Source organism: Symphalangus syndactylus, chromosome 10, assembly GCF_028878055.3.
Source record: "Symphalangus syndactylus isolate Jambi chromosome 10, NHGRI_mSymSyn1-v2.1_pri, whole genome shotgun sequence".
Classification (NCBI taxonomy): domain Eukaryota; kingdom Metazoa; phylum Chordata; class Mammalia; order Primates; family Hylobatidae; genus Symphalangus; species Symphalangus syndactylus.
In genome coordinates, this window is record NC_072432.2 from 87,134,831 (window position 1) to 87,149,994 (window position 15,164).

At 39.7% G+C, this 15,164-nt stretch overlaps 1 protein-coding gene across 12 annotated transcripts in view; it reads right to left on the bottom strand.

The window, feature by feature from the left end:
* The window catches only part of DCUN1D4 (defective in cullin neddylation 1 domain containing 4), a 74,354-nt gene that overhangs the window by 30,457 nt on the left and 28,733 nt on the right, over positions 1 to 15,164 (bottom strand). For all 12 annotated transcript variants that reach the window (XR_010114109.1, XM_063611249.1, XM_063611257.1 and 9 more), the window contains 2 exons: positions 12,077 to 12,191; positions 8,589 to 8,680 (listed from right to left, as the gene is read on the bottom strand). Coding sequence is in view for 11 of the 12 variants with exons in the window: in XM_063611249.1 (XP_063467319.1) it covers positions 8,589 to 8,680; positions 12,077 to 12,191 (207 nt within the window). In the remaining variant the exon portion in view is untranslated. The remainder of the gene's footprint in view (positions 1 to 8,588; positions 8,681 to 12,076; positions 12,192 to 15,164) is intronic.

Consider the following 15,164-nt stretch of genomic DNA (forward strand, 5'->3'; position numbering starts at 1 on the left):
GTTAAGGCTGAATTCAATTCCTGCTCTTTAAAACAGCTTAATGTTCTACTCTTACTTGGGTAATAATTTCAATACATAAAATAACTTTTGGAAACATAGCAAAGAACCACATAATAGTCTCTATAAAATTAAATATGAAAAAACATAAATGTTTCTTTTACATAGAAAAAAATCAAGTTATCACTCTGTTCTTGATAAAGTCAGTAAGGCCCCCTTTTCCGTTCTAGCATTAGCTCTGATTGTTCCTGAAGCGTCCACACATTCCATCTCAAATTTATCTCCCCTTCACTTTGTAACCATTGGAATTTGGTTTCTTCTTCTCCTAGCTCTCCACTGAAATTCTTTTTGCCAAGGTCTCCTAAATGTCAAATCTAACAGACAAATTCAGTCTTTGTTTTATCTGACCATTGTATGAGGTCTGAAAATCTGAAGCAGTTCTTTCTTCACAAAACTGTCTCTTCCCATGGCTTCTTGAAGCACCCTCTCTCATCTGGCTTTCCTCCTTCCTCTCCTCTTTTGGCTTCTTTATGGGTTCTTCTGCTTCTCCCAGATGGTTAAATTTGATGTGCAAAGATTCATCCTTAAACCTCTTCTAGTGACTGCTATATACTTTATTCCTAGGAAATTTCAACCATACTCAAGGTGTCAGGTCCTACCCAAATGTCTTTCTAGATCACACTTTCTCCTTACTTTTGAACTACTTGCCTCTTTATCACTAGCTGCTCCACCTCCTGTTTAACTGCCATAACTACACTCATCTGCTTCAAACCTACTCCTCCTGCATTTCACATTTTCAAACACTGCCTCACTAAAACGGAGCCCAGAGTCTCTCCATATCAGACCTGCTTATCCTCCTGTATGCTGTCCTAGCTGGTGGCACACCCAGAAATAGAAACCCGGGAGTCATCCTGTATTCCTCCTTTCTCTCACACCCAATGAATTACCAAGTGTACTACCAATTTCACCTTCTAATTATTTCTTAATTGCACCTCTCCTGCACCACGCTCTTTCAAGGCTTTATTCTTGACAACTACAGCAGTCTCCTCATGATCTCCAGAGTCTTCTCCCCCTGACCCACCCTGCAAACAGCCACTGAAGGGATCCACTTCAAACACAATCCCATGCTGGCTTAAAATCCTTCAATGGCTCCCTAGAGCCAAAAGATAAAATCCAAAGCGTTTGGCTTATCACATAAGGTTCTCTATGTTCTAGTGCCTTTCTTCCCTCTTCAGTCTTGTATCTTTCTAACTGCAAAACAAGTTTCTCAGAAATAACTGAATCAATAGAGATTGCTGGATGAATAAAAATTAAGGTCCAGAAACACCTACTTACCTGTGGCTTCACTCTGCACCACCACCGAACATACACCCAGCACGGTATTAGTCTTTGTGTCTCTGCCTATCTTCCTCTAGTCCCCTTCCTGTCCCCTCCTCTCCCTTCCCCCAACTCCCCTGGCTAACTTATTCAACCTTTAAGACTGAGAGCAAAGGGGTAGTCCTCTCAATCTACCCACCTGCAGAGGCTGGGTCAGGCAGTCCTGTGACCCCTCACAATTCTAGGAATGGTTCTCACACATTCAGCACACTGCATTCAAAGTCCCAGCTCATCTGTCTTTCCCTCTAAACTCAAGAGCAAGAGTTCTTTTATTCTTCTGACAAGCTCAGCATACCATCTGGCATAGAGTAGGTGGCCCAATAAAAATTGAATGAAGGAATAAATGAATGACTGAATACCAGAATATAGGAAACGCTCTACAATCCTCCCATACCCTCTAGATCTAGCAAGTCACAAGTCCAGCAGAATTCACCTTCTTAGTATGTATCCATTTCATTCCCATAACATTTGCTAGACACATCCTGGAGCTATGCACTGCAGTAGTTGCCTAGGGTGCAAATGGTCCCTGACTTCCATGAAGGGCGACAAAGTACAGAAGTAACTTCAATACAAAGTAACAAGAAGACTTTCACTTAACACAAAGTATAAGGTGGCTGTTCTTAACAAAGGAGGAACATTAAAGTCACCGGGAGCTCCTGCTGGAAAGTCTTATGTCATTTTTCTGCTTCAAATCCTTGGCTCCCCCTAAAGTTCAAACTCAGGCCCTTCCTCATAATCTGGCCAAAGCAAATACCTTTTTCTTGTTGCCATTATTTTCCTTTTAATCACAAATGTTCTACTTTGTTACACAATATTTTGCTTCATATATTCAAATCTATTACTTTTTTCTGGGATTTTGTCCCCTTTTATCCCCTTTTTATATAAATGTATAAACATAAATTTAAAAATATAAATTTATATATAAATATATGTATATTTATATATTCCTAGTTTTCTTATCTTGATTATCAGAAGAAAACTAAATAATATTTTAGTTTTGTACATTAATACATAAACATGATACAAAGTTTCATTTGAAAATAAAAAATAAAGATGTTCCAAAAGTGAAGTTGTCCCCTCTAACTCCTCCCTACTCTGCAGAGACAACTATTTATTAAAGAGCTTCTTTAACAACACTTCCCAAAATAAGCCATCTATAGAATTGTATATGCATGGAATATATACACATTTATTTAGTGTTTCTAAGTTTGCCCAGGCAATTCTCTTTGGCCTTCCAAGTGTAAAATAATTTAATCATTTCATCTGCAATGATCATTTCTCTCTCCTCCTTCCCAATATTTACATTCCTTGTTTCTTTCTCTTGTCTAACAGCAGTGGCTGGTAGCTTCCAAAACAATGGCAAGTAAGAGTAGTGAGAGTGGACATTCTTATCTCATTCTTGACTCAAATAGGACATTTAGCATTTTATCATACATATATTGCCTGCTTTCTTTGGTTTGAGAGTACATATATCCACATGTGCACATTCATGTGTGTATTAGACACACTACACATCAATTCATTCAGATGATAAAATATTCAAATAGAGAAGATACAGAGTAAAATAAACAGTAAAAAAAGAAAGTTGCCTTCTCCCTTTCTTTATCAGATAGACATGTATGCTCCTGGACCTTTTTGCTATATATGGGCAAATATATACTAAAATGCAGTTTTCAAATTTGTTCATCTACACACATGGGTTTGTGAGGTACTTATAATTCTACACATTGCCTTTTTCACTGACTGTGTCTGGTAATCTTCCTGTGACAGTACCCATACATTTACTTCATTCTTCTCAGCTAATATTAATACATTTTATGTTATCCCATTGTAAGTGTACATATGTGTTTATTTATATGAATAAAAGTTCTTTTCATCATTCTCCTAAAGTATTTAGGCTGTCAGATTAAAGAATAATTATTCTGATAAGGAAATATTCATCTATTCCTATTTTGTTAAGAGGTGTTTTTTTTTTAGCAACAGATACTTTTTGGTATCTACTGATATGGCTTATTGAGAAGCAGTTGCATAGAGCTGGCGGAAAAGTTACTTTGTAATTCTTTTAAAATTCCTCTCTCTTTGGTTTCTATTCTTCCTGATTTAAAAAAGCTCTTTCTGTGCAACTTATTCTTTTATTTATTTATTTATTTTTTGAAACGGGGTCTGGCACTGTCGCCCAGGCTGGAGTGCAGTGGTGCAATCTCGGCTCACTGCAAGCTCCGCCTGCCGGGTTCATGCCATTCTCCTGCCTCAGCCTCCTGAGTAGCTGGGACTACAGGTGCCCGCCACCACGCCTGACTAATTTTTTGTATTTTTTAGTAGAGACAGGGTTTCACCTGTTAGCCAGGATGGTCTCGATCTCCTGACCTCGTGATCCGCCCGCCTCGGCCTCCCAAAGTGCTGAGATTACAGGCATGAGCCACTGCGCCCGGCCTGTGCAACTTATTCTTTTTTTTTTTTTTTCTTTTGAGACGGAGTCTCGCTCTGTCACCCAGGCTGGAGTGCAGTGGCACGATCTCGGCCTGACCTCGGGATCCGCCCGCCTCGGCCTCCCAAAGTGCTGGGATTACAAGCGTGAGCCACCGCGCCCGGCCCTTGTGCAACTTATTCTTAAGCCTAGCAAGCTGCCTGCATTTGCCATGCCTCTGCACATGGCTTGGGTGTTCCCCGGCTTCCTCTACCCCTCGTGCATCCTCCAATCTGGCTACTGCCTTCTCTTTCTGTCAGTGTTCACGACAAAGATAATGTTTCTCTACTTATTTGCCTGTTTCCCACACGGGAAAATGAACTCCGAGCACGGTGCTTCTGCTGACTGCACCCAAGACCTCAACAAAGGTCTGCTGAGGTATCCTTTGCAGTGGTTACGTAAGTTATTAATGCTTTTTCTTTTTTCCCAATTTTATATAGTGTTGCTGTACTACTTATAAATACATGTGTCTGTGTGTTTTAGAAGAGCAAGATTTTAGAGTATAATTTGCAATGGCATGACTGTCAAAGTAATATCTTATCCAGAATAGGTTAAAATATAGTTTGCCAATCACCATTATTGAAATGCTACCAATAACCCTGCCATCTAACACTTTCTTTTAAGAGATGGGGTATTACTATATTGCCCAGGCTGGTCACAAACTCCTTAGCTCAAACGATCCTCCTACCTCAGCCTCCCAAAGTGTTGGAATTATAGGTGTGACCAACTGCACCCAGCCCTAACACTTTTCTTCTCATCTCTCCCATGCACACATTTAAATCTAGTTGTAATCGCATGATTTGTTGGGATTCTAGTTGTATTTTACACTAAATTTACCTGTAGAATTAAGGTAATTACCTCTGTCAAGCAAGCTAACAAATACACCACTGGCTAACACAAAGTAAGTTAGAAGTGAAGTTTGAGAGAGGTTTTTCTTTTCTTTTTTTTTTTTTCACTTGTATCTAAAATAATAAGCTATAAAATGCCCTAGGTGACAAGATACTGGAGGTACATCTGGTAAGGCTGATATATTGACAATAATCCAGAAAGAAGTGGTCCTTCCACTTTCCCTGCCATCTTAAGTAGGGGCCCCTAACTAAAGATATTTGACCTTTTCATGATGGCCCCATAATTACAGCATGCCACATCATGGAGACAAATGGGGCCCACATGGTCTCTTAGGTAGTTTTTAACATCTCTTCCTTCGCTATCAGACCAGTTTATTATTTGTTGCAACTTTCCATGACTGACTTTATTTTTGGTAAACCAAACAATTCTGCTATAGAACTTAACCCAAAATAGACTAAGGGCCTACAGTCAGGACTTGTAGAACTATTATGACCTATGTATGCGAGCTTTGGTATAACTGTAAAACCAATGTTGACACCTGTGTATTTGGTTTAATTCCTTATTCTTAGATGTATTTCAGAAAGTGGAAGTTATTAGATAAATTATGTAAACTGGTTGTCTTCATTCTTTTTTTTTTTTGAGACAGTCTCGCTCTGTTGCCCAGGCTGGAGTGCAGTGGCGCAATCTTGGCTCACTGCAACCTCTGCCTCCCGGGTTCAAGTGATTTTCCTGCCTCAGCTTCCCGAGTAGCTGGCACCTCAGGCGCATGCCACCATGCCTGGCTAATTTTTTGTATTTTTAGTAGAGATGGGATTTTGCCGTGTTAGCCAGGATATTCTCGATCTCCTGATCTCATGATCCACCCGCCTTGACCTCCCAGTGTTAGGATTACAGGCGTGAGCTACCATGCCCAGCCTGGTTGTCTTCATTCTAATGAAACAAAATGGGATTCCAGGTTCAGATCAAGGTCTAAATAAACACTTCCCCTGAACCTCCCAGCTGATCCTTTCTAAAGTCACAGAGAGCTAAAGTACCAAAGTGCAAAAGGGAGTAAACCTACAACCAGAGAACAGGAGGAAAAGCTCCCAGCGAAGAAGGGTTTATTCATTACATTTCTGGAGATCAGAAATTGAGCTGGTGGAGATTTTAGAAAGTGAGAAGCTGCATCCTAGAATGTGCAGAGGATGACTGGGGTTAACTGGCCAGACAGAAACTTGGAGGAGCTGGGCTCAGGCCTCAGGAGCCACGGAAAGCAGAGGGCAAGGTACAAAGTGGAACTGAGAATTCTGGAAAGAGCTGAAGGTCCATCCACGTGAAATAATCACACACCAGGCCCCCGCTGCCCCTCCACTCCACTCTACTCCAGATTAAAAGGCAGGGAGTCAGCATTTATCCTCAGCCCAAACCAGCCTGCTCTCTTCTATGGAAAATGAACATGGCTCAATTTCATTTACAAGCCCTCTTCGTGCTGGTATCTAGGGGGCCTGTGGCATCACAGCCTGCTCCCACAGACTCATCCTACAGCACAACCTGTTAGTCACACTGGTTCTTCTCACGATTCATTTTTCTTGACTAATACTGACCTACAGTTTCAGTTAATGTGGTTGAGAAACACAAAATGAAAACACATGCCAATGGGGCTTTCAGTTATTCCCAATGCCAGTTATTTTCCCTATGGACAAGCTATAGCAAAAGGGGGAAAAAGAAGGGGATGGCTAAAAATAGGAATAGTCACCTCTACACAAATTTCTTGAAGGGATGAGTTAAAACGAACGACTTAGCAGGGATTTCAAGGAACTTAAGTAATGTAGCTTAATCTTTATGTCCAAAATGTCACCTTTCTAAAGTCAGAGAAAGGCAAAGAAGAAGAAAAGTCATACCTTGCTATTTTCTTGGCTTATATTATGAAAAAATCTGTATTTGCTTATAAAGGAAGGTACATCAAGAAATCAGAATAACTATGCTATGGTGATGGGATTAAGTGTACTTTTTCTTTAAAATTTCCTTCTTATAAAACATTTTCATAACAATAAATGTGAATCAATATAGGAAAGCAAGAGATCTTCATAATCAGCGTGATAAGAATATGAGAATGCTCTTCATTCATTCAGAACCTATTTACAGAATATCTGGTAAAGTGTCAATTACTTTTGTTTTCTGGAGACAGAGTCTTGCTCTGTTGCCCAGGCTGGCACAATCTAGGCTCACTGCAACCTCTGCCTCCCAGGTTCAAGTGATTCTCCTGCCTCAGCCTCCTGAGTAGCAGGGATTACAGGTGCATGTCACCACGCCCAGCTAGTTTTTTGTATTTTAGTAGAGACGGGGTTTCACCGTGTTGCCCAGGCTGGTCTCGAACTCCTGAACTCAGGCAATCCTCCTGCCTTGGCCTCCCAAAGTGCTGGGATTTCAGAAGTGAGCCACCACGCCCAGCTGTCAACCACTTTTACTAGAAATTCTAAAGGTTTCCAAGAGATTCGGGTTGAATGAATCAAACAAATTCATGTTTAATTTGTCTGTAAACATGAAAACAGACAAATGCTAACAGCATCCATGTGTCTGCACTAGTGTCCATGCCCCGCAAACAAAATCCAGATCAAACTCATTAAAGGAATGACAGAGAATCCATTAGAAAGATGTTGGGGTAGCTCACAAAAGTCCAAAGAAGAACTACAGGAATCTGAACTATAACCTCTCAAGTCCTCCACCAGAAGAGAAAGACATGATCCTCCCAGCTTCAATCTGAAAAGCCCTGTGAAGATTTTTCTGACTGGCCTGGCCTGGGTTATGTGCCAGCCACCTAGACCAATCTCTGTGGCCAATAGGGGCAAGGCTCTTATCACAAAAAGGGTTGGGTGGGAATAGGAGAAAAATAGCCAGATCAGGCTACAGGGGGAATTCCTCATTTTGATACCAATAAAAGGGAACCAAAACAAGTTATAACAAGTTATAAACACTATCCTGTGGAAGTTCAGAAAAGGCTACTAAGGTAATTAAGGGTTTAAAAGTTGTAAGAGCATGTCAGATGGAAAAGCAGAGAAAATCATTTCAGGCAAAAGCACAGGGAGTTCACTGTCTTTTACCCTGCAGATAGCAGGGATTTTTTTGGCCAGGAGATAGGGTTGGGATTGGAGGGGAGTGGCTGGGGTTGTTAAGGAATGTATGTGTGATCTGCTCAGCTTAGTTTTAAAAAAATAAGACAACAGTGGTACATGGCAGGTTGTCTGGAGAAGAGATGACAGGAAAATTGGTTTGAAGGTTGCTAGAATAGCCAGTTGATAAGTTATAAAAGAGCCTGAAATATGGTGAGAAAGAAGAAAGGTAAAAGAGCCTTCAGCTTGAGTTTGTTTGAAAATTTTTCCTTTTCCTCTTTTACACCACACAAAGCCACAATAACAAACAAGCCTCAGGTTGCAAAATTATATTATCCAACCAATTATAGTAAGTTGCAAAAAGAAAGACTAAATTTAAGACATTTTCAGTGACAAAACATTTTATGCCAAATGATCTTTCCGAATAGAAACACTTAATATAAAGAAATTTCACTGCACTAAGTAAAGGTTCAAAGCAGCAAAGCTTATTTTAACACAGGTGCTTTGACCAAATAATCACCCATTATCAGCATTCCAAATAGGTTTCCTAGCAATCCAAAGTATTTCTCCCAAGTCATTTCATCTTTTCAGTTCCTTCCTAGTGTTCTGAATTATTTGGCTTAGCTGCTGGCTATAAAATAGGCCATTTGGTGATTTGTTACAGCTATGTCCCTCTCCCTCTCTCTAACAGGGACACACACACACACACCCAAATTTGAAACGTACACATTTTTAAATTTTTTAATCATCTCTAAGGTACTCCTTATTGTCATAAGGATCAGTCTTAGATGATAAAAATGATTACCTACCTGCATATTCATAGAACCATTCCAAGCACCTTTTACTTGAAAAGGCTTCTTCTTCAGTCTTTATTCTAGTTGAATCATATTTTCTATACATGCTGGAAATTGAAAAAACAGTTTTAAGTTATTTAAAGATACTGAGTTCTTTTAAGTAGCAGATAATTTATATTCTTTTACCCAAACCAGACATCTATTCAATCGGAATTTTAAGTATATTTTAAACATTTTATTTCCTGCATTTGCAGGCTTCAGCTTTTAACTACAGTGTTTAAACACAGTCACTCCTAATATAGAAGTGGTAAGCACTTAATACAAGTTTTTCTCTGATTAACAAATAATCAGTAAGAACTGAACAGAAAAGGTATTTGATATACTCCCTTCTACCTCACTAGCCAGAACTAACTACAAAATAATGGTGAGATATGGCAAGAAATGTCTTGCCTACATTTATTAATGTAGCCTACAACTCATGTCTGACTTCTGTCTTACAAGTTAGGCTGGGCACAGAACACAGTCTAAGGAAGAATCTCTCAATATTAGACAACTCAAGAGAACACTAAGCAAATAAAAAGAAACATCAAATCATGTCCAAGCTTCCAGGAAAAAAATAAACTTTGATGTAAGGTTGACAAAGACAATATCCCTTGGGTGGTTTCTTAATTAGTATAACCTTAGAAACCTCAGGAGACAGAAGTATAGAGAATCCAGCTTCTGCCTTTTTCTTCTAATTCTAGCCTTGTGGACAGCCCAGCATAAACTGGAGAACTGAATCAGGAAGCACAGCAGCCTCCTGTTGCAACTGTGACCTTCCACAAAAATGACATACTTCATAATAACCAGGGGGAGGAAGGTGATCCTCCCTACATGGAGAGGGAAGAGGAGGCAATAGCTTTAAAATGATGATCTGGATATAAAAATTACAAGTATATACATTTTTGTATCCCTTATATATAAATTACCTAGTGGTGTATATAAGCATTTACAAATACAGTTTTTATTTTCATAGTATGTAAGAATATGAAAATAATATTTGGTAATTCCCCAGTATATGCAGGGGACTGGTTCCAGGACCCCCACCTATACCGAAATCTGCACATACTCAAGTCCCCCAGTCAGCCCTGGAAGACCCGTGTATACCAAAAGTCAGTGCTCCATACAGGTGGGGTTTCACATCCCTCAATAGTATATTCTCCATCTCTGTTTGGCTGAAAAAAAACCACAGAAGTAGACTTGTGCAGTTTAAACTTGTATTGCTCAACAGTCAACTGTATAATCCTTTTTTTTTTTTTTTGTATTATACTAAGTTTTAGGGTACATGTGCACAACGTGTAGGTTTGTTACATATGTATACATGTGCCATGTTGGTCTGCTGCACTCACTAACTCGTCATTTAACATTAGGTATATCTCCTAATGCTATCCCTCCCCCTTCCCGGGGGACCGGACAACAGGCCCCAGTGAGTGATGTTCCCCTTCCTGTGTCCATGTGTTCTCATTGTTCAATTCCCACCTACGAGTGAGAACATGAGGTGTTTGGTTTTTTGTCCTTGCGATAGTTTGCTGAGAATGATGGTCTCCAGCTTCCTCCATGTCCCTACAAAGGACATGAACTCATCATTTTTTATGGCTGCATAGTATTCCATGGTGTATATGTGTCACATTTTCTTGATCCAGTCTATCATTGTTGGACATTTGGTATAATTCTTTTTTATTGAACATTGATTCACGACCTAGACACTCACCTGACTATCAGTATATACCTCTGATTAGTCTGGGTTTTAACACCAAAAAAAGAACATGGTTATAATAAGGTGTTAGGTTACTGAAACTGCAAACCAGCAGTTTTGTATTTCTTCTATAAAAGGTAACCATACCATCTAGAAACAAAAGCGGATACCGGCCAAGTGTTCAAATAGATATGTTCTAATTCTGGGCCCAGGCATTCCTATCTCAGCTCGAAGCCTGTAAATGGTCAATAACTTGGAGACACTATAATATATGAATTATTCAAAAATACATAAAAAAGAACCAAGAGCATACAATGGAATACCATTCAGCAAATAAAAAGAATGATATACTGATATATGCTATTTCATGCAAGAATCTCAAAAACATCATGCTTAGTGAAAGAAGCGAGACACAAAGACCATATCCATAAAAGGGAAATCTGTCGAGACAAAGTAGATTAGTGGTTGTCTGGGGCTGGGAGTGACTGAATGGGCATTAGGGATCTTATTGGGATAATGGAAATGTTCCATAACTGGTTTGTAGTGATGATGTGTACAACTCAGTTAACTTAATAAAAATCACTAAACTGTACACTTAAAATGGATGAATTTTATGGTATGTAAATAAAGTTGTTTAAAAAAGAAAGGCCAAGAATGAAACTCAGAAACTGCAACTACACTGCCAGTTTCAAATCTGGCTTTATCATACTATATTTTATTAGGCTATGGTGAGAAAATACTAAGTGCTATAAAGTCACAAAATGTTATATGATTGTTAGAATTTAACAATTCTGATAATAACATCCACACCACCAAAAAAGTATCAAAGTAGCCTGCCTTTGTAAAGTTGAAAAATCACTGGCCTAAAGATTGCTGGTGATTATTTTCTAAATCACTACTATCTTCTTTTAGATAATATTTTCTATTCATTTGAGATATAAACAATGACATTATTTTTACATTTTCAGAGTCTTTCTTACTCCTCTGAGTTGTAGTATACAAAGAATCACAGCAAGAAAGAAACAGAAAAATCTCACTTAAATTCCCTGGATTAATAGATGTGGAAATTCTGGCCCATTAGTGATGTGACCCACAAAGCCAGAATGGGGAAAGATGGAGAAAGGTAGAAAAGACTAGACAACGACATTCGTTCATCGTTTCTAAAACAAGGAAGAAAAAACTACTTACTAAACGGTGGGTGAAACAATAAAGATGTCTGAAATAAACGAATCTAACAGGCGCTTGGAGTTACCAAAATTAATAAGTTCACTTATCTAAAAGAGAAGCAATTTAAAGAGTCTTGCTTTCACAGTTCTATCGAATTCTCACCCATATGAGAATAAACCTCAGCTTGGCTGATACTCTGGGTAGGCACAGACCATTAAGTAAAGGCAGATCTCTCCAGCTCTGTGGTTGAAGTGAATGAGTGAGACCCGCTTAAAGAACAAGAGACCAATTCTGTGGTCCTCAGCAGGCACAGACAGCAAGGCTTTAAAAGGAAAGAAATCAACTCTGCACAAGTTTTGGGCAATCAATGGATTAAGATAAAACTTTAACTTCTAAGAATTCAAATTACCTAATTTGTTTTTATGTTTTTAAACTAAAACACAAAATAAACATAATTAAATAATTACATTTTGAAAAATCCACTGGCAAAGCCCATTCCACTTGGCATTTGCACACTTAGAAGACCCACACTAAATTAGGTAGAAATGTGCATCTTCGACATATGTATCACTGATTCTGATCTACTGTCTCTACATCATACCTATCATGTCTACTTTTCTTGGCAGATAAATCATCTCCAGAGGCAGGTCTTCTCTTTTTCCTTGGTGGCATCACTTTATTAAAGCAGTCTGAAGAACTGCAAGACCGCAGACTTCCTACAAAACAAATTCAAAGGGCACAAAATTAAGGTATGCTACATCCTAACTCTGTACTTCCAAAGAACAGTACTGCTAATTTAAACACTTCCACAGCTTGTATTGTAAATAATTTACATGGTAAAGAAAAGATGGGCTTTTAGTTCCTTTTTGAAAAAATGTTATGGTCAAGAAATAAACCTAGCGATGACACAAATAAGTTAATACTTCCACCAACCCAAATCACACCAGAAATAGAAGTTATTATAATTTCAGTTTACTCTCCAAAAATACTAATCTAAGTCATCTAACCTTTCTGTTTCTCTTATACGTCAATGTTCTCTCAAAACGCACTGCAGTGCTATCTCATGTACACACTTCATGAAACAAGGTCAGCTCAACAAGTAACCCTGACTTTAAAATACACGTAGGCACATCAGTCCCAGCAGTCTTAAGCTTCAAGAGATATCTGATTTAAAAAAAAACAGGATTTGGGGTTTTTTAAGCAGAAGTCTGACATGACCTTGAGCAAAATGTCCACAACAATTTTGTTTGTTTCTGCCACTGGAAGATTTTGCCACGTTCAGTCAGGGTTTTCAGTTAGGAAACATAACTTTCATTTGGTAATTGTCTGATACTAAAATGTAATAACAGATAATAATAGCCACTGAACACTTATTGAGGTCTTACTTTGAACCAGGCCCTGTTCTTAACACTTGCATGTACTAACTCATTTAGGTTCACAGTTTCCATGAGGAAAGAACTATTATTGCCTTATGCAGATAAGAAAACGGAAGCGGAGGGGGTTTAGGCAAACGGCAAAGCCAGGATTCGAATCCAGGCAGTCTTGCTTCAAACCGTCTTAAATTATAAATTACAAGACAACTATAAGATGATTAAAATACCATCTTGGTACAAGTGCCCTCAAATATATTATGTCATTTTGTTCCTACAATAATCATGAATGACAGGCAGGGCAAAGAAAATTATTTCTACTTAATAGGGAAAACTAAGGCTTAGGCATTCGACTGACCTCCTGAGGTCTCAGGAGTGAGAAGTGGTGAATTCTGAACCCCATGCCTTTCCTCCTTGCACAAGCCCTTGGTTGAAGGCCCAGGGCTCTCAGGGAGTGATGAGGACAGGAGAGCGTGAAGGGTGCTGGGGACTGAATGATCTGCAGTCAATGAGTGAGTTCCAGTTCTTCAGCTATGTGGTTCTATCAGTCACTAACCTACTTAGGGTCTCTCATTCACCATTTGAAGAATGAGAATTGTTAGATAGCTACCTCTCAGGAGTTTTATGAAGGAAAAAATATCGATTCATTAAGAGCTTAGGCGCCAAGTGCTGTGTTCGGGTGTTGCTGAAATAAAGAAATCACTTCCCAGCAGCACCACGGAAGGAGACATGCGCACTGAGCTCATGGCGGCCTTCAGCATTCACTGAACTCTCAGGACACGATTCACCAGCATGTATCATATTTTAACAAACAGGGAAACCAAAGCAGAGAGAGATTAAGTGATAGCTGGAAAGCAGCACGTAAAGCCAAGGTATGAACCCAAGCAGCCCAGCAGCAAAGCCCAAGCTCTCAGCTACCATTTGCTGCCACCTCTATGAGGCCATAGAAGCAGAGAACTAAGGACAGAGCCCTGGAAAAAGAAGGTAAAACCTAGGCAGGGAGGAAATCCAGGAGAGTGTCATGTCCTGGAAGCCAAAGGAGGAGAGCATGCTTTGAGAAGGGAGTGTTCAATTGCAGCACGGAGATCAACTCAGGTAAGGAGTGAAGGTACACATGAGATTTAGCAATCAAGTACAGTGTCCATGGATTGGTGGGAGTGCAGGCCAGATTGCAGCAGGCTGTGGAGAGACGACAGACATGAGGTGAGGAAGTGGACACAGTGAATGTGAATAGCTCTTTCCAGATACCTGCTCTGAAGGCAGAGAGAGCTGTCAATAGCCAACAGTCACAACCCTGCTAAGAGCAATGATCAGAGCTGAAACCTAAATCCCAGTTCATATCTAGGCTTCTATCACTGTGATAAGTTCCTAGGGTGACATGCTTCAGCAACATACCAGTTCAAAGCACCTTTTCCATTATAAATCGGGACTCTGGCCCAGATGAGGGTCCTTCCCAGACCCCAGTCCTGGACAGTGCCCAGGCTCAAGGATCCTGCCTGCTCCTTCAGCATAAAACCAGTTCAGGCCTAAACAGATGACCCTCAGCCACCATTTCTGGGGAACCAACCAGGCTCTTTCGTTCCAAGGATTGGAGTAGAGGGCTCTTCAGAGACACTAGGCACCCCCATATCGCTCTTCCCATACCAGCAATGTGAAATGGAAAAGAAAGAGTCAGGGGGAGTGCTGCCCACCACCCCACACACCCCATTCATCTTCCCTGTAAAATGCTGCCCTGGTTCACAAACACCACTAAAGCATACTAAAAGGTCCAAAGAATTGCAGTGACCCAAGCTTCTGCAGACTGCCAACATACAAAAACAAAGATTTATTCATATCTATTAATGCCCTAGGGCAGGGCTTGCAGAATGAAAAAGTATGCCCTGCTCAGCTGTAAAGACTGTTATACTGCCCAGAAATGAAGAGTCTGTCCTGATCCTCAAGGCTGGCTTCTCCCTCCTTAGATGTATATTCAGGAAGAAAAGACATTTTCTTCCAATAGCAGTCAGGGTTTGGTTCTTAGCTTCCGGTCTAGCAGTAACCCCTCCCCTTCCACATGTGCAAAACACAGAAGAAAATGCACTTATCTCCTCAACCCATAAGAAGAGGAACACTGTTTAAAATAACGTCTACACCAATATTCACCAACAAAAGTTCATTCATTAGCTCCTCTACCACCTGCTTCTTCCTAGACACACACTGTACAACATTTGGTTTCCACTGAATCCTACCTGTCAAGATTAGCATGTTTTTGGTAAATACACAAACATCATATGTTAACTAACATTTTCAGCTTTCTCTTATGTTTCTTTCTTATTGATA